This window comes from Manacus vitellinus, unplaced genomic scaffold, assembly GCF_001715985.3.
Source record: "Manacus vitellinus isolate BGI_N305 unplaced genomic scaffold, ASM171598v3 scaffold_16_pilon, whole genome shotgun sequence".
In the NCBI taxonomy this organism is placed as follows: domain Eukaryota; kingdom Metazoa; phylum Chordata; class Aves; order Passeriformes; family Pipridae; genus Manacus; species Manacus vitellinus.
Genome location: NW_021939189.1, coordinates 10617290 through 10636133, shown reverse-complemented (window position 1 = coordinate 10636133; position 18844 = coordinate 10617290). Strand labels below are relative to the sequence as shown.

Sequence of the window (18844 nt, the reverse complement as noted above, 5' to 3'; positions counted from 1 at the left end):
GTGCTTGGCAGTTTTATTGATTGCCTATGAACTGTAGTCTTGTTGCTAAGAATTTCATCCCTTTTTTATGTATTGGCAGAGTATTGAGTGGCCTATGAAGTTTCCTCAGGCATTTGCTCGGATGGGCCTGTCCCATCCCAAGGGAATCCTTCTCTATGGGCCTTCTGGCTGTGCCAAAACCACGCTGGTGAGGGCTGTGGCCACCAGTTGTCACTGTTCCTTTCTCTCTGTAAGTGGTGCTGACTTGTTCTCACCTTATGTTGGAGACTCAGAGAAGATTTTGTCCCAGGTACAGTTTTTAATTTGTGTAAGGCCTATGGTTTATTTTTGCTTGACTTTTGTAAAGTGTTAGTTACACCTAAATTTTGTTATTGAAAAGATCAGAGGTCTCATCTGATTATTAAATAGAAATGGCTTAGAGATTCACATTTATATAAAAGTGAGAATCTATCCCTAAAATTATAAAGTTTTAAACTTTATAAGTATTTCTAGTCTTTTGTTTTCATTTCATTTAAGAACATAAATAAGAAGCAGAATTTACCTATAGTAAATGTAAGCCAGAACAGCTCTTGTGAGTCGTTATAAATGTACCTTTAAACTTAAGTAAAATACAGAGTATATGCAACTGAACTTTTTTCACCTTACCTGATAGACTGCATGCATTAATGTTTGACTTTATGAACATTTTTTAAAAAGGTTTTTCGGCAAGCAAGAGCAAACACTCCAGCAATAATATTCCTGGATGAGATTGACACTCTCCTGGGGTCTCGGTCACACGGCAGAGCTGGCCCTGGGGTCTCACAGCGGGTTCTGTCTGTTCTCCTCAACGAGTTGGATGGTGTTGGGCTCAAAGTTACAGAAAGAAGAGGAGGCAAATTACAGCTTGAGGGGCAGTGCCAAGAACAAAGTGATGATGAGGAAAGAAAGGTATTTATACGCCCTTTTCTGTAGAAGAATGATAAATGCTGTCCACCTGTTCCAAAAATTTTACTCGTTGGCATTCACACTTCTTAAACTTAAAATCCTCAAGCTTAAAAATGTGCAAGATGCTCTTTTACTCTGCCATAATATCTAATTTTTAGAAAATACTGTATATAGGCTGCAGACTGTTTTTATGTACACTGTTCCTCGAGGAGACTGTTTGAACAAAATACCCACACAGGCTAATGAGCATTACTAATTGGTGTTCATCTGCTGTCACAAAAATCCTCTCCTTGACACTACAGTAATTTTTTAGACTGATTGTGCTATTTTTACTCTTATTCAAGTTCCTCCCTGAACTTACTTTTTATAAGCATTTCCCCTACTTCATTTGTAGTTCTTTCTCATACATACTGCAAAGAAAAGCAGCACAGTTATGATCAGTTACTTACTTAAACAAAAAGTTGTACCTTCACTTTTCACTGAATGGTTCGCAATATTTAATATTTAGCTTTTTTGTATTTAAATTTCTTCTTCTTCTGATACTCTTTGGGGGAATATTAAAGAAAACAGTTTCAGAATTGTAGCATACTGAATTTTTGCATATAAAAGATTTTTTGTTACAATCTGGCCAGAGAAAAGCCTCTGTTCATTGTCAAGGCAGATACTAACCATATTTCCTCTTTTTAATCTGATCTGCACCAAGGCATTTTTTTACTTCAAGAAAAATTAAATATTAATATTGAAAGGAAAATAGCTACATGTAAAGGTACATTGTCTTTTTGCCCTTCCCTTCTTCTCATTAGTTTTTAACGAATCTTTAATTATTATCTCTCTTTACCATGTTGCACTGATATGTTTGTATGATCTCTTACTCAGCTAGAGTTTCAGGAAACTTTGAACAAAGATTTCATGGTAGTTGCTGCAACAAATAGACCAGATATGTTGGATGATGCCTTATTGCGTCCTGGAAGGTTGGACAAGATGATCTATATTCCACCTCCAGATCTGAAGGTGATGTATTTATTACACATCCTTACGTGGCTTTAAAGGTAGAGATATTAATTGCCAATAGACTTGACTTTAAGAGCAAAGGGGGCATATTCCTGTAATATATTTAACGATGGATGATTCACTGAAGATCAGTCACCAAACTCAAGGTATAATGAAGAAATCTAAAAAGGAATAAAGACACTTGTATTTTAAGTACCTGTAACATTTTAATTGGTGCATGTAGTTGTAGTATTGCATAGAGAAATAAGGGAAAATTTGTGTTTACAAAATCAAGCTACAGTTTAGGAGACACCCATAACAAGTTGTCTGTCCTTGCTTCAAATAATTTTTGTGCCCTGTTCCCAAGGGTAGTGTAGCTACTTGTCCTGAGCTTCACATGAAAAGTTGACCCAAAACAGGCCAAATATGGACTCTTCAGTCTAAAGTACTGTGTTTTCATGAAGTAATGAGTAACTGTGAATAACAGACTTTAAAATATGAGATAACTGTAAGAGTAGGTAATATCTCCATTAATAGCATTTTATTCTTCCACTGAAACCAGGTAATTTTGGTATTCTTCTGGATTTTCCTTGGTTCTAATTTCAAATTTGTAACTGCTTTGGAGAAGGATTAATTTTTGGTGTGTTTGGTTTTGTTTTCTTCTACAATATACACCAATTTACAGGGAAGACTTTCCATTTTGAAAATCTGCACTGAAAAAATTCCATTGGATACTGATGTGTCACTACAAGATGTGGCAGCCCTAACAGACCTCTTCTCTGGAGCTGATATTGAAAATCTGTGCAAGGAGGTAAGAAATATTCCTGGCTCATCTGTGAAATAAACTGTAAATTAAAACTTTCAATGAAAAAGGAGAGCTAACTGATAGATGTTACCAAGCCATCAGTAGTACAGATTCTTTCACGGTTTGTATTGAAAATATAAAGAGTAAAACGGGAGAACTGAACAAGGGTTAATTCTTTAAATAAAAAAGTCAAATAAGAATGAGATCTTTCTGTGATAATTTAATAGAAGTTAAGGAACTGTACTACCCTTTATTTTGTGTGGCTCTCTCTAATCCATGCTCACATCTGGGTGAATTGTACTCTGTGTACTGCAGGCAACTGCAGCATTTTTAGCTGAAATTAGCATGTACTGTCAAGACCAGAGAGAAAAAAACTATGAGAAATCCAGAATTTGAGAATTTGTATAAAAGAGAGAAGACTAGGAAGAAAATCCAAATATATAAGTGATCAAGGATATATTGTCTAATCCAGACAGAAAGAGTGAATGAAGTTATAGTAACCTTATTTGATGTTTATCTGTTGTTAAATAACCGTAAATTATACATTGCTGTTTTCAGATGCTATAGCTAAGACTTTATTCCTTGTAAGATATTTTAGAATACTTGCAATAAATTCATTGCAATTTAAAACATGATAAGCACTTCAAGTTAATTTTTTTTTCTTTTAAAGGCTGCTTTGTTGGCTTTGCAAGAGAATGGACTTGAAGCAACTGCTGTAAAACACGAGCATTTTGTGAAATCACTGAAGACTGTAAAACCATCCTTAAACAGAAAAGACTTGGAATTTTATGAAAAATTTTATAATCAAGAATTAGCCTCTTGAATCAAAAAGGAGTGGCATAGGTATTTTTAAATGTATTGCAAAGATTTTGAAAAGGCTTACATCTTTCCTGCTTTTTAATACTGTACTTACTAGAGGTTTCAGGGTGTATGAAAACAGTAAAGTTTCACTTGTCAAAGGTCGGTAATTTCGATAATGAATAATAAATTAAAGTCTTGTTTGCTTTGGATAGGTTTACATCTGATGAAACAAGTGATTGAGATACTTAGATAAAGCACTGTGGAACAGCTTTTTTAGTGTTACTGTAGATTTCCCAGTTCTCAGTATAAACACTGGCATCACAAGAGTATTTAATTTATAATGTGTTGAGAAGTCTTCATAGGACAGTGAATATTCAAAAAATAGAAAAGCTTTCACATGTTAAATAGGAGGAAGTAAGTCCCATTCTGTATAAAATGTGAAGTGTTTTATATGTGCCTATTCACAGGCTTACTTTCTTACAAGCAGATTCCAAAATATAGTGGCAGTGAAAAAGTTGTCAGTGCTTAATACCTTGTTGTAGGTTTGGAAGCCTGGAGTTTTTGGAATAATTTTAGGTCAGTTACTGCTTATTGTACAAACATTTGGGTTGAGTAAGCAGGTAAGAAGTATGCAATCAGCTCAAACTGTAATAATTTCTTTAGAGAAGGTAGTTTGCTTTATAACAATTTGTGCAAAATTCTTTTCCTTACCCAACCATTCTTTGTCAGTATATTTTTGTAAGTCACCTTCTAAAATACAGTTACATCCAAGGAAATTGGTACTACATGTAAGTGTGCATTTTAACTTTGTAGAGTAGGAGGGGGTTTATTATTTTTTATTATATTTTCCTTTTCCCAATGAAAATATTTGTGAACTAAATACACCACTCTCAAAGATAGTTCCTTATTTCAGCTGAGGTTCGTGAGTTATAAACCCATTAACAAATATTTCTTTCTTATAACAGGGAGAGTAGGGACTGCACTGAGTGTGGTTTATAGTGAGATGGATCACAAAAGGCAGTTCCAAGGCAGTTGGTGACTGTGGAGGGCCAAAGGCCGTAGTAGAAGCCATTGTAACCTAGGAAAGGGTTTAGCTGGGTGGCTTTGATCACCATTTTATGGAAAGGACTATCCTTATTGCTTTATTGCTGGCAACAACCTAGCAATGCTTGTGAACGTCCCAAACACCCAAAGGTTTCTCAGCAGCAGTGCTGAGAAAAACTGTTAAACCATTCTAGGTAATTCTGTTTTGCTTCCCAGTGTTTGAAGGTTTGTATTAGAATTGCCAGACCTGACAGTTGTTGTGACAGCAGAATGCTGCCAGTCCTTTGCCTCAAAGACCCTGCTGCTTAACTTCCATACTTGCTCCCTAGAGGGACCAACAGAACTACTTGTGCCCTGTGGTGTCTGTTCCTTGCTGCAGGGAGCCAGCAGAGCGTGCAGTAACAGCAGCCTTTTCGTCCTCTCACTGCTTTCCAGTGGGCAAGAGAGAAGGGGAGAAATACACAGGAGTCATCTGCTGGCAGCACTCACCTCCAGCCTGTCCCTGGTAGGAGTTTTTCCCAGACAGGGATATTGGGAAGAGATGAGAGCTGTGTAACACAGCATGGGAACATGGGCCTGGGTTAAGCTTTTGCTGCAGCAAAAGGTGACACGATGACATTGGGGTCCTCTTTGGGTCGCTATAGGCACCTCTCTGAGCTCTGGAAGAGACAGACCCTGGCCTCACCTGGGCGTTTGCCTGGATATGCTGTTCTTTGGGCAGCTGCCTGGAGACGGGGACAGACAAGAAGACAAAGGAGAAATGGAGAAGAAAGGTTTGAGTGCTGCAGTAACGGAGAGAGAAGGAGTTGCGAGAGGAAGGCGGGAAGAGCACGGGCAGCATCCCGGTCTCCCGGCAGCTCCCTTTGGGGCCGGGAACTCCTTAGGGCGCTCCCCTGCGCCTACCGCCGCGGGCCAGGGGGTGGCACTGCTGGCCCGGCCCGGCCCGGCCCGTCCTGTCCCGTCCCGTCCCGTCCCGCCTCCGCGCCCCGGGGCGCGGTGCGGTGCGTATATAACGCGGTGCGTGTGCAGCGCGGGGAGCGCCCGTCCCCGCAGCCCGGTACCGTCCTGCCCCTCTCCCCCGGGGTGCGGTAACACGAACCGCTTGTCCCAGGTCCGCAGCCGCCGCCACGATGAACAGGAGCATCTTCCAGATACTTAAAACAAAAAGAGAAGTAAGTTTTCCCAGAAGCCGGGGCCGTGGTGCCCGCCCCTGGGGAGGGATGCGGCTGGCGCGGGATAGAGAGCACCTTCCCGGGGAAATGGAGAGAGCGAGGGCCCCGTGTTGGAAGTGAGGGGGTGTGAAGAGTAATACAGAGGTGTAATACACGCTAACAGCTAATGCCGCCTGAGTGCTGTATCACCCCTGCTCCCCCAGTCGAGGCTCTCAGCCGGGACACCAGTTCAGCTCTTTCTCCGTTTTGTCTTTCAGCTCGTTCCCCTGGCTGGAATACTGTCCGTGGCAGCAATTGGGGCGTTCTCTTTTAGCATGTATTCCCTATTCGGCAAAACTGATGTGATGTAAGCAAAATACTTCTTGTTTGGTGCTCACCCTAACCTTTCTGTGTTCAGCAGAAGTATTTGACCATCATGTTTTACATCCAAAAAAAAAAAAAAATCCATGTTCATGTTCCAGACTACTGGTAACAACTGAAATATCTGCAGATAGTAAATAGCAAAGAAATTAATTCGTTTGGACCATAGTCCAAATTATTTCCTAATTTTTGATTTAATATTTTTTCTTTGCTTTAGGTGTAACAGGTTTTAAATGCTCCTATCAAGAATTTCAAATAATCAGATAGGTAGATGAGATGTAGATATGTTGCAACCAGACTATTAACTTGTATATGAAGAGCAGCACTTGATAATATTAACTTAAGAGAGTATTCTAGTGGCTTGGCTAATAATTGGAATTAAGTCCTATACTCTTCAAGCGCTGGGAAGTTTATTTATTTACTTTAAAGTGATTGGAATAGGCATTTTAGCTGCCAGAGTCCCCTTACTTTGTGTCCTTATTCAGTTCTGATTTTTCAGCTTGCTTCCCTTACAATGACACGATACATGAGTGTTGGCTTGGTTGGTCCTTTGGAAGATGCACATAAAGCAAGCCATTGTTGATTCTACCCAGAACACCCAAACCTGTAAACTTGTGTTTTGGGGAACTCCTTACTTAAGTAAATAGCTCTGCTGATGATAGGCTGCTCATCTAAGAAAAATGTACAGAAGAACACACCTTAAAACGTAGTACCTGTCTTGTTTTATCTTCTTTTAAAGGATTAACAGGAGTGGCAATCCAGAACCCTGGGAAAATATTGATCCTACCAAGCCTCAGAAGGTAATTTTTACGTGCAATATAGTCAATATAAATAGCATATATTTCCAACACAGTAAGTAACTTGTTTTAATGTGTAAGAACTAGCAAAATATTAATGAGAAAACACAAGTAAAGCTGATGTATATCTAATTAATAGTAGAAACAAAATTTTAGTTCATTACTTTATATCTTTCCTGTGTTACCTAATGATAGGGAATCAGCTATTACATTCTAGGTCTGATCTCGAACTTATGGTGCTCTTCTAGTTGCTGTGCTGTGTCTGTTCCCACTGCCAACATCCATTTACTCAAATCCATTGATAACACTGGAAATTTGGAGTACAGAGGAAGGCTGTTTCCCCTTGTTCCTGAATTACAAAATTGACTAAGAATATTTAGGTACTGCAGCCTGAAGGAAAAATATCTTTATTTAGTAAAGCATCTACTATAAGGAAAAATAAAATTCTTTGGCATTATTATCTATGTAATATCCAAATTATTTTGTTCAACAAATTATTATATATGTCATTAGTTGCTATTTTTGCATACCTCTGAAAGAAAAATGTAAAGCTACTAGAAATTCTTCACCAATAGGTTGATGTATGACTTGGGGGGTGTGGGAGTGGAGTAAATGCCCACTGGGATTTTGCTAACTTTCATATTTTCCATTTCTTCCAGCTGTTAACAATCCAACAGAAATGGCAGCCTATAGAAGAGCTGGAAAATGTCAAAAAGCTTATGAAGTGAGAAGTTTCTGTTGCCTCAAAAAGGTGCCCTATGAATCTAGTGGAATCACTTCTGCACAAACTTGACTACTGAAATCAGTGTGCGGAAATGCTTCTGCTACATTTTTAGGGTCTTCCTCCATTTTTTTGGACTCTGAATGAGGAGTTTCGTGTTGCTTTAGAAGTTGGCATAGAGCATCCACATAGTCCAAAAAAACTGACTCAAATATTCATTTTCAGTAGGCATTTGATGCCAAATGTTGAATATTCAGATGGTAATTACAGATGGAAAAAGCCTTCACAGTTTTTGTAGAATTTTGAGATTTTTTCAAAATACATTAGTTTTGTTATTTTATAAATTTTTAATTAAATAAATTCTAAATTTTTACAACATTTTATGTAAATTCCGTAAATGGAGGTTACCCAAAAGCCCTTCTGAACTGGAATTCCTGGTCTGCTTCCTCTCTATGCTGTATTTCAATGCAGTATATAGACCAAAGTCATATCCAGAGGATGTCTTTGTATGGCAACATATGTGGTCATAAAGTACATTTGCATTTCTTGTCTACATTAGATGTGATGACAGTTTAAGTCAAAACTAATGTTCTGCTGCAAATACTCAAACTTATATGTGTGCTCACCTTAACCTGCTGAGGAGTCCAGTAGGTTATTTAAGGGTGTGTTTGAGACTGCAGGATTAGAACTTAAGAATTGAGCATGGCTAATACAGAAATGAAAATGAGATAACTTCTCTTGTGTTTAAATATTGTTCATGTTTAAATTTAGAAAAAGTTACTAGAATTAGGAAACTTGCATTATCCCAAACAATGTTAATTTCTTCTTTTTGTGCAAGGTTGTTCAAGTGCAAGCTCAAATGTACTACACAGTTAACAATATTTTTAAACATTTCTACGTGCTGTTAGGAACATCTACTTTATCAAATAGAAACTAACATATTAAAATTAGAAATGATTCTATGAAGAGACACTTCCTTTCTAAGCATCTGTGTGTTTTCTTATGGGTTGGCCAGGGAAAGAATGTAATGGGCAGACCCCCAGTAAATTAATGAGAAAAGAAATGCATTCAATGATAGAACAGTCCTTTTGTAGATATTTTCTGTATTTTTGTAGATATTTTCTATCTTCTAAGCAGTTTCATGGTCTGTTACTCAGTTTCTTTTACAATGGACATTCAGAAGGGAGATTAGTTTCTGTCAGGAAGAAAGCAAAAGTGAAACAACTGCTAACTGGAAAAAGTCCCCCTAAGTGAGTAATAGTCAAGTGCTTTAGGTTGCTCTGCTGCAGCAAAGACAAACTTCAGCTAGAAAAGCTGCTTCCCAAATTTCAAGGTGGCTTGGCTTCAGAAGCTTTATGTTTTCTTCAGCTGAAGAAAAAAAAGTTAAAATGTTACTTTATCAGATTCAGCATAAATATTTATCAAGTAATGATGACTCAGCAGCTTTTATGTTTTAGAACGAGAGGAACTACTAGTTTTCAGAATACCTTCTTAGCTTTCATTTTAAGGAATGGCATTACAAGGTTGGATAGCATAGAACCACAAAGATACAGTGCTCTGAGGAGTACAAGTTTAAAGTATTTTAATGCAGAAAATATTTCAACATATTTCTCTAGGTTATTCTATATTTCCATATTTTTACTGGACTGTGCCAAACAAAACAAAGTGCTGTGCTCTGAGTTGATGCATGAATTAAATGAGTGTGTTCTTCAGTACACCAGTTGTATGGTCTGTAAATACTATGAAATAAATGTAAGTAATTTTTATGTCATTTTTGTATTTAACTACTTTTCAGTGATGATTCCAGTAACATATTAAGCAGTATGACTGCTATCAGTCACAGGTTGTTGCTTCTCTCATCCTGTCCTGAAGCATAACAGCTTTGGTAATAAACTGTTTTGCCTTGTTAGCTGCTCTGGTTTTTAATATAGATTTGTTGGGAGGGTTGTCACATAATGTGAGAAATCAAAATATTTTTCTGCACTTCAAAAAGATTATGAGTGTTATGAAAGTTCTTGGGATTTTGTGTCTTCTCTGACTGTCCCTAAAAATCCATCTCTTGCATAGGTGAGGACTTTTGGAGAGCACACCAAGAAAAATTACTGTACCTCCCCAGCTCAACTACTATGTGTATAGACATAAATCTATACACACAATATACAAATTATTTACAAACAGTAAAGATTCAGTTGGCTGAATTTTATGAGCTGATGTTTATCAGAAGAGTAAGACTTCCCTGTCCTGTGTTAAGCAAATCCATGACTTCTTATTCCATGGACAGTTTAGAGGTTATTGAAGTAATTTACAACTTTTTTCCTTCTCTCCATTTTGTCTCCTACTCCATTCTGTTCTTTGAGTTGGGTTGGGTTTTTTGGTTGTTTTTTTAAACAATGGCTATCTTTGCTCGCCAATTCTAGTACTTTTTCAAAGAACTGTATCACCTCCAACTTTCGTATTAATTACAAAGTTTAATTAAAATGCTCTGGCTTGTTAGAGTTTCAAATATAGATTAGAAACCATTAGAAATGTTTTTAATAGTTCTAATCACCATTAGAAATGCATCATTAGAATCTATGGTCACATTTTTCTAATTTTTTCTGAGTAGTCTATTTGTAAATACCTCTCTGGAAGAGAAGAAGAATAGGAGCTTGCTTTCTGCAGTGTACGTACAATCAGTTACTAATTTTTGTTATTACAGTCATACTTGAAGGACTTAAAACTGCAGATCTTGTGCTGTTGTGGTTACCAGAGCGCTGTATGGAGTTTTCAGTTCGAGGGGTTTTTGCCTATGATAGCCCTGGTGTCAGCATTTCTCCTTCTGCTGTCCCGTAGCCCCTGTATTTCTCTACCACAAGGTGCTGTTAGTACAGTACTGTACTGTCTGGTTACTTCATTGCCATTCTCAGAAAATAGTAACTTACAGAGGGGGCTGATGCAACTGTTAAAGGAAATGGTTCATCCTGCAGTTGTCGCCTGTCTCAGTGCAGAGGGGGCTGTCCCCAGGACTAGCTGTGAAAAGCAAACGAGAAATGGGAATGATTCACTGGATCTTACCAATATTTGGTGTGGGACACCTCCCAGAAAAGCTTTCAGATTAAACAAACAAGGCCACACTACTCAGCACAGCTTTAGTTTGCTGTGTGAAGTCTTTGCTCTACAGCACATCCCTGCCGGTTGGAGCACACGCATAACGAGATTGCCTGAAAGTGTCACTGAAATGGAAATAAAAGCGTCAGCAATGACCTGGCCTCGGGCACTGCTGTGGGACAAAGTGAGTGTGGACCTTCAGGTACTGCTGTGAACAGGCAGCTTGTTTGCCAAAAGCTCTCTCTGTCCTAAAACAGCCATCACACTCCCGGCACCCTGCAGAGCCCTCAGCCGGGTGTCTGCAGCGCCTTCTCCTGCGCGCCTCACCCTGACCAAAGATCACCCAGGCTGTGTGATCACAGAGGCTGCACCAACCCTGTTTATGCTGTACCTTGACCTGATGAATAAGGGGTTTTGGTTTAATTAGCTTTTACCTTTAGATAATCTTGTTGTTGTGTGTGTTTTGGCCACAGTGTTTTGGCTGTTACTGGGAAGGTGCTGCCCTTCCTCAGGGCTCGCCCAGGATGTGCGAGGGCCCCTCACACAGCACAGGGAGCCCAGGCCTACAACAAATTTCACCCTTCCGAGTGAAAAGCTGCCCCACAGTGTTACCCACTGTGCCTGTGGGGGGATGAGGGCGGTGTGAGAGAGCTGTAATGGGGGGTGGCAGAGCCCTCCTTAGGAGATGCATTAGCAAGTGAGAGCCCAAGAGATAGTCTGGCTTCAGGATACAGGCCATGTACTAGCCCACAAGGTTAGGAAATTAATTTAAATATACCCTCATCTATTAGCAGTGAGAGCCCAACAAGGGCTTTGGTTTGTGTTTCGTTTTCATTTTAAAACATCCAAGGTTTAGCCCCAGTGCATCAGGGGCCTGTCTGGGCCTCCCCCCACAGCACTGCCTTGGTGCTGGGCTTGCAGGTGAGCCCCTGTCCTGGCTCTTGGCCTGGATTTGACCATATATAACATTCCCTAAAAGGTGTTCTGTATAAATAACTTGGGCTTCATGATGCAACATTTTTAAGGTGTAAAGCAAGTCACTTTTGTGACCTTGTTTCCATAAGGTTTACAAATGTGAATGTCTGTGAAAATTCAGATAAATGTGCTTCCAGTTTTACCAGCTGTCAAGCAGTAGAAAAATCACTCTCTTCAACTTGAAACATTTGATCTAGAATATTATTAGACTATGGTATTACTTGCTTGCTGTCTCTCACACCCTCCTCCTATTTTCTACTGACACTTCTTTCTTCTTTCACTTACTGGCACATATTTTAGTCTTGCCAAATCTTTTTCTGTCTCACCCATAAAAACAAACATATCAGAAAAATTTTCTTGGCCTAATTTATTTCTACTATTTCTACAGTTTGATGGTGCACTTGCATTGTGTTCCTGAAAGGTACACATGTCAAATGAGTAGATTAGAATATAGTTAGTCTGGTGGTTTGAATTCAGAAATTAAGCAGAAAAGGCCCTACTTGTAATGCTTGTCTTCCTTCTCCCTCCCCCTCTTCTACTTTGCTTTATTTATGCTGGTGGGATTGTAATAAATGCACCATTGGAGGTAAAAAAAGAGGATCCTTACTAGTAACAGTAAGGATGCATAGACTGAAAACTTTTCAAGAAGTCTGTATATTTTCAGTATGTGCATAAATAACAGAAATACTTAAAAACTGTCTTTCCATTTTTTAAAAAATGAAGCAGAAATTTGGGTCATAGACGTAAACATGCCTAAAGACTCACATAAAAACATTTGCAGTTTTTCTTTTGATTTTTTAACATATTAACATTATATTAGGTAGGGAGGGTCCATTCCACTGAAAGCTCTCTCTTAATTATGCTGCTGCAGAAAAAATAAAGACCATATCTGCTAATAATATTATAGGAGACACTTCCTTACCCACTTCTATCAAAATATCTCTTGTTTTGAGTAAAGGCTGTTCTGTTAGTGAAATTCAATTCACCTGGTTGCTTTCTAGCAAGGAAATGCCAAAAGAACTTGTTCATGTTCTGTAACTCCAAAATTGAAGTGGTCAGGCAGGTCTTAACCCTAAGCACTATAAATCATTGTGATTCCTGCAGCATTGCAGACTGTGATAGTGCCAGTCCAGGCAATAGCTGTGAAACACTTTTTTCCATTCATGTATTTTTTGAGTAATTACAAAACATTTCTTTTAAGTTCAAACTCCCTTCGCCCTCACTCAGCCAGACTTGCTGACTTCCCTGACCCCAAGTGTTGCTGAAGCAGGAGTAGGAGCTGATAGGTCTTGAACTTGGGACTTTTATCACAGCAATTGATTTTTAAAGCAGAATTCCCCGCTGATGTGAGTGGGAATGCTGCACAGACATTGCTGTTACCAGATCATGGTGAACTGAGGAGCTACAGACTCTGCAGGACAAGTCATTAGGATACAGCACCAAAAATAGACTGTGGGGACCAGAGCTCTGTAGCAAACTGTCAGCATTGCCTGAGGGAACACACATTGAATCATGCAGTCACAAGGCAGAGCTGCCTGCATCCCACTTCATGGTTACAGCTGTTCTCTAGATCTCTTTGGTTTTCAAGCCACTTTCTATCATTTTACTCATCTGTATGGTATTTGGCATGACACCAATCTGTTCTGGTACACGAGAGGTGGACTGGTAGGGACTGTGGGCTTGAGGGCCTTGTGCAGGGAACTGTGTTTCATCTCCAGAAAGTACTGCTTTGGTGAAAGTACTGCTTATCTCCCAGCTAGATTGTTAGACAGGCTGTTAACAGCACAATGTTTGTGTAAAGCTCTTTCTCTTCCTATTTCAGTATTGTACAATATGTGAATTTTTAATTGCAAAATGCTGTATTAGCTGAGTTAATCAGAAAGCCACACAAGTTTGAAAAACTTCTTACATGAAAATAAATGTGTTTAAGCTCTCAACCTTAGCAAAACTTTCACATTCTTGATTTCCTCTTGTGTATCAATTCTTTAATTGAATTAAATATATTTCCAGTAGGCAGGTAACTAATAAACACCATTCTTTACTTGATGCTGCTGCTGCTGCACAAATAAGGAAGTAAATGCAGAAAATCCCGATTAATTGTAATCCCTGGTAGTAACAGAATTGTCTTATCAGTTTGACAAAGAAAAGCAAAGTCATCTACTGGTAATAAATCATTGATCACCACAATAAAACAAAGGGAAAGGTGTTTTCCTATTAAAGCTGTTAAGAACATTTCATTTAATGATGCAGCTCTCCTTTCTGCTGCAATTTCCTTTATAATTCAGTGAAGCCTGAATATCTTTTTTAATGACTGTTAGCATTATTAAATAAGATGTTTACATCGTGCTGCCATTACTGTGTTTATTTGTCCTCTTGTGAAAGGCTTTGAATGAAACACATGACAGTCAGAAAAATGAATTTGCTTCAGAACTGCAGTATCCACCTTGCTCCCAAAAACAGAAATCCACAGCACAATCCTAGTCACAATGACTTGCACTTCTGGTCTTTGCCTCATTGCCAAACTCTTAGCCATAATTTCAGCATTACAATAGCATGCTGTACAAAGTAAATTTAAAAAAAACATTATTTTGAAGTTATGAGAATGTTTTTATACTGATTTCAGGGAGGCATGGAGATAATATGGTAAAAGTTGTAGTGGTTGTGTATCTGTATACAACAAGTATGTGTTTTTTGAAAATTCTCTCTCTTCTTAAGAAAAATAAAAGCATTTAAGAATTGGGCATGTCTCTGCTCAAGCTCCTTTATGTGTGCTACCTCAAAGAAGAAGCTTTTGCACAATGCAAAGCAGGGTGTTACATGTAAGTTTGTGTTTGAGGACACATTGTCAAGTGTATCACTTCTTGATAGGTGTCAAGGGAAGAGGTGTAAACCCTCAGTGGTAAAAAAAAGTCACCACCGAAGTCATAGATGGATCCACTCAATAAAGAGCTGAAGTGTTTGACCTTCCTATCTGTCTTTAGGAATCCTCACAGCTGTCTGGTTGGCAGTGCCACAGGTGTGACGTGCATTCCTCAATAAGAAACAGCACAGAGGTGTTATTGTAGCTACAGATGAGCATTTGTTGAAGCAATGTGTAATCAGTTTTGAGAAGCAAAAGCTAAGGGAGCTTCTTTACCTACTGGACTTTTTTCTTCTTCACTAAACAAATAAAAGGAAGTATGGCCACCCAACAAAGAAGGGGAGATGGGGGCAATGCTCCAATCTTTTTTTTTTTTTTTGTCCTTAGCACAAGGACATGATCAGCACATTAGCATGGTGTAGGCTAGACTGGTAAAACATACCTTGTTTAAGAGAAAATTCTAGCTGAACTGCACAACAGATCAGTTAATGCTACAGCCTATAAAGGAAATTGGTATTGGCTTCATTTCTGACCCCCACAATTTGGTGCAGAAACAGTAGTGTGCTCCATAGTTGGTTGCATGGTAACATAATGGAGTCTAATGTTTTCCAGTTGCTATCTGCAGTACCCACATGATCTGTTTTCTGTTTTCTGCTTTATCTGTTTTCTTCCCTCCTTCCTCTTTTGTACGCAAACACATCTTGTACCATCAACAAAGCATGAACTCCTAAAAAAAAAAAAAAAAAGAAAAAAATCCAAGCAAACAACCCTGCAATATGAATACCCTACTTTACCATAGCACATGCTGGGCCTATTAGCAGGATTTAATTCTCCTACTCTGTGAGCTGCTTCTTTCTAGCTCAGACAGCTACAATTAGGGACAACCTCTTCCCTTGATCCTCCCTCCAGAGCAGCCTCAAATGTAGTAAGTCTGAGTGTGGAAGAAGATCATTCTGAATGTGGAAGGACATTACTGCTTTACAAAGGCAGTTAAGGGACCTAATGTAATGCATAGATATCCACGAGTGAGTGTATCTAAAACATATCCTCATTTACAGCTTACTGCCCTTGGACCTTTAGCTTTTGATAAGCAGAGAGTCACTTTCCTTTGAATTTTCTATTATATGACTTGAACTTCGCTCTGTGGCAGGTCGAGGCAGCCAGGCTACCTGAGAACCCTCTTCATTTGTTCCATCTAGGTTCTATTTAAAGCAGGTATCTAAGTGGAAAGAAACCAGTGTGTAACTGGTTGGGCAATTTCTATTTCCAGTTTAAGGTGTGTGTCTTCTGCAAAAGCTTAGAAAACACAGAATTGCTTAATAGCTTGAAGAAATGAAAGAAGACTTTACTGGAAGGAAGTTGTGGTTCTGAGTTCATCAGCCTCTGTCATTTCTATTTTCTCTCTCTCTGAAACTTGTTCAACTAGATCAAAAGACAACATTGTATTAGCAATTGCAGCATGTAAACACAACAATATTCCATATTTACAATTGTACCTGCCTATTTTAAAACAGAATTTTTTTCCTCAGTGTATATTTTTGATGGAAAATGTCATCCAATTATTTTAAAAAAAAGCACAGTCAAGGATGTTTCAGATGGAAGTATGTGTTTTCCTGGAAATATGAATTCAGCACCCCAAAGAAGCAATACTTATTTTCATAGAAACAAAGGGCTTGCATGATAACTTACATTGTTTACATTAATTAATATAATTTGTTCTACTTGCATTTCAGATACCTGTCACCACAAATTTCCCCTCATACAATGTTTTTATTACATATTTGGAAATAGAGGGAAGCATTTGAGGGTGTATTCCATGATATTTACCTGTATATGCCTTCAAGAAGTATCTAAACTCCCTCCCAATAACTGATTAGACAATCTAGGCTTGTGGTTTTCCTTATTGCATCCATGATAAAGTTAAATCCCCTCTGTTATCCTTAGGAAAAAGGAAAAAAATATGGCTTTTTTTCTTTTTTTTTTTTACTTACTAATAAGACATTTCTAAAATATGTGACAAAATACATTCCCTTCCCATAAAAAGTTCTCCCCAGTACACAACTCTATTTACCAACGTTGGGACCAGTGCGCCATCGCCTGGTAAATTCGGGAACGGCCTGGAAGTTGCCAGGTGAGGGGAGAGTCCTTGTCCCTTCAGGTGTGTCAGACTTGTTCTCGCTGTGGGCTTGCAAAAAGGAACACGTGAAATCCGTAAAAAATCAACGATAATTGTGTGCTGGGTTCAAACATGGAGCATCATCCTACCTACGAAACTTGTTTGTTAACAGCGTTTTTCTCAAAAACTCTCTTTGAATTTAAAAGGCCATTTAGACTTAAATAAGTGGTTTTATAAGTTAAACATTTATTTAGGGGTTTATTAGATAATTTCTTTGTGCGGGAAAAAGAAATAGGAAGATTGCAGGGACTTGAGTGCTCTTAATGCACCTGTGACAAAGGCTAATTTTTTGTCTGCTTGCCATCTGGATGCTTTTATTTATTCATCAGCTGAACTAGAGATCCCTGGATGTATCAGTACTTAGTTTACTGCAAAACATACTCATTAACTAGTATCATGTACCCTCATATGGGCTAGTCACAGTCCTGGAAAAACAACTTTTCACTGTGTACAATGAAAGGAAATCACAAAGCAGTCACCTCAAGGATAAAATTATGCTTTTTCTTATGAAGTGGCTTTTTTCCTACATAAATTGGTGCCATTCACAGCTGTAATAAAAGCAGTTATTTTGTCCTGTGTGTTTAGCACTGGTTGCTTTCAAAGTGTGATACTGAGAGGGAAAAAAAAGCAGAACACAATGGAGAATAGAAAAATAGAGATGAAAAAGTCCTGGTTTGGACATCACCATTTTACAGCTGTGCACACAGAAGGCAGGTACGTGTGTGTTGTAAGAGCAGATTGCTGCAGCAGCTGGATAGCAGCAAATGGGAAAGATCCATATTTATTCCAGTCGCTTCCAAAGTTGGGTCAGGTATTTCACAGAACAAAAGAGCATGTTTGGTCCTTCCTAGGGCATTCAGCTGTGGAAAATGGTATGAGGAGAGTTGGAACAGAAGGGGATTTGCCAGCTCCAGAGCCCAGAGACTCTCAGTTAGTGCCAAGCACGTTTTGTTATGGAGGGGAGGAAGAGGTGAAGGTAGAAAGGGGATTAAGGGTGGGGAACATGGAGGACTTCTTTTTTATTTTTTTTTCTGGTAGAAAGGGAATGTAGAGGCTTCCAGATTAGATCTTCCCTGTGAATTAACTAGTTGTTGGCTAGAAGGGTTTTTTTAATCTATTAAAGAGGGAATGAACTTTGGGCAAGGACAAGCCTGTACTTGAATAGCAGAGGCCTTGCAAGCTCTTGGGGTGTGTTCACACCTGGGGCTGTGTGAGAAGCTCCTGGTGACCGTGTAAGCAGCAGGTGCACAGGGTGAGAGCTGGACATTATTAGTGAAACTGTGGAGAGGGAAGAACACTGCAAGAAAACAAAGGGAGGGAAGCTGAGAGCGGGGGCACAAAGCAAAGGGCTGGTGAAATGTAACGCTGGACTTGGCTGTGCAAACCCCTGGAACAAGGCAATGTGCTTGGAGCAACCAGCAAGGAAAAAGACCGTGATAATGCTATTTTGGGTGGATAGAGGGAAATGAGCTGGGTATTTACAGTAGATTGTCCCCTTCCTTTGAGATCCCAAGGGAACTTCTCTGGCAATGGACTAGTTTATTGGAGTCTAGGAAGCTGCTGCAGTATGCATCATGTCTAATTACCCAACAACCTCTCTTCATTTATTATATTCTTGTAGTATCTGTAAAGAGAAATAACACTTAATAGCCCTGCTCTGTGCAACATCAGCACAGTGTCCTCATGAGATTCTGCCAAAATACCTGAACAAAAGACTTGCCACTCATCAGTTGATGGGTGTCTTTTGGGCTTTTTGGTTTTATGTCAGAAAATCACTTTTAAATGCCAGCCTACTGCTTTTCTTAGTCATTCTCCCAGTTGGGAGTGATTCTGCAAGAAATAGCAGATATGTACAGTAGTAAAATAATTGAAGACCAGATTGAGGTATGACATTTTAAATGGTAATTCTGCTGGTGTAGAAAGAAATGCTGCTGGTATTGAAAAGACTAAATGTCAACACAATTAAAAAAAAAACCAACCAAAAAAAAACAACAAACCAGCACTAAGCAAGGAAAACATTCAGAAACAAAATAGGTTTCTGTTAATTTTCTTCTTAGGATAAGGACACTTCAGAATAGAAGAGTGGGATGTGAGGGTTTGCAGTCTACTCCATATGAAAATGCTGTATTGAC

General features: G+C 38.8%; 3 protein-coding genes and 1 long non-coding RNA gene across 4 annotated transcripts in view; 3 read left to right on the top strand and 1 right to left on the bottom strand.

Annotated features, from left to right (window-relative positions):
- SPATA5L1 (spermatogenesis associated 5 like 1) overlaps positions 1-3727 on the top strand; it is an 8949-nt gene extending 5222 nt beyond the window's left edge. The window contains exons 5-9 of the mRNA XM_029958790.1: positions 57-289; positions 697-927; positions 1801-1935; positions 2600-2725; positions 3390-3727. Of these exons, the coding sequence (XP_029814650.1) occupies positions 57-289; positions 697-927; positions 1801-1935; positions 2600-2725; positions 3390-3542 (878 nt within the window). The 3' untranslated portion in view covers positions 3543-3727. The remainder of the gene's footprint in view (positions 1-56; positions 290-696; positions 928-1800; positions 1936-2599; positions 2726-3389) is intronic.
- Positions 3728-5593: 1866 nt separating this feature from the next.
- Positions 5594-9523, top strand: CUNH15orf48 (chromosome unknown C15orf48 homolog). The gene is made up of 4 exons (XM_008925421.3): positions 5594-5736; positions 5994-6082; positions 6836-6896; positions 7553-9523. Exons 1-4 carry the CDS (start codon positions 5695-5697, stop codon positions 7619-7621), a joined length of 261 nt encoding a protein of 86 aa, XP_008923669.1. The 5' UTR covers positions 5594-5694; the 3' UTR covers positions 7622-9523.
- On the bottom strand, positions 8698-10625 carry LOC108639115. Its single transcript, XR_001920289.1, has 2 exons — positions 10536-10625; positions 8698-8982 (listed from the first exon to the last, which is right to left on the bottom strand). It is a non-coding gene; the product is annotated as an uncharacterized LOC108639115 (long non-coding RNA).
- A 205-nt stretch (positions 10626-10830) lies between these two features.
- The window catches only part of BLOC1S6 (biogenesis of lysosomal organelles complex 1 subunit 6), a gene marked incomplete at its 5' end in the record, with an annotated part of 35697 nt that continues 27683 nt past the window's right edge, over positions 10831-18844 (top strand). Inside the window, one exon of the mRNA XM_029958788.1 lies at positions 10831-10885. Within this exon, the coding sequence (XP_029814648.1) occupies positions 10831-10885 (55 nt within the window). The remainder of the gene's footprint in view (positions 10886-18844) is intronic.

Bases quoted from the DNA above. Each gene is read 5' to 3' on its own strand.
- CUNH15orf48 (XM_008925421.3), top strand. From the start codon at position 5,695: ATGAACAGGAGCATCTTCCAGATACTTAAAACAAAAAGAGAA. The intron at 5,737-5,993 runs GTAAGTTTTCCC...TTTGTCTTTCAG, and splicing joins TACTTAAAACAAAAAGAGAA to CTCGTTCCCCTGGCTGGAAT. The intron at 6,897-7,552 runs GTAATTTTTACG...CATTTCTTCCAG, and splicing joins ATCCTACCAAGCCTCAGAAG to CTGTTAACAATCCAACAGAA.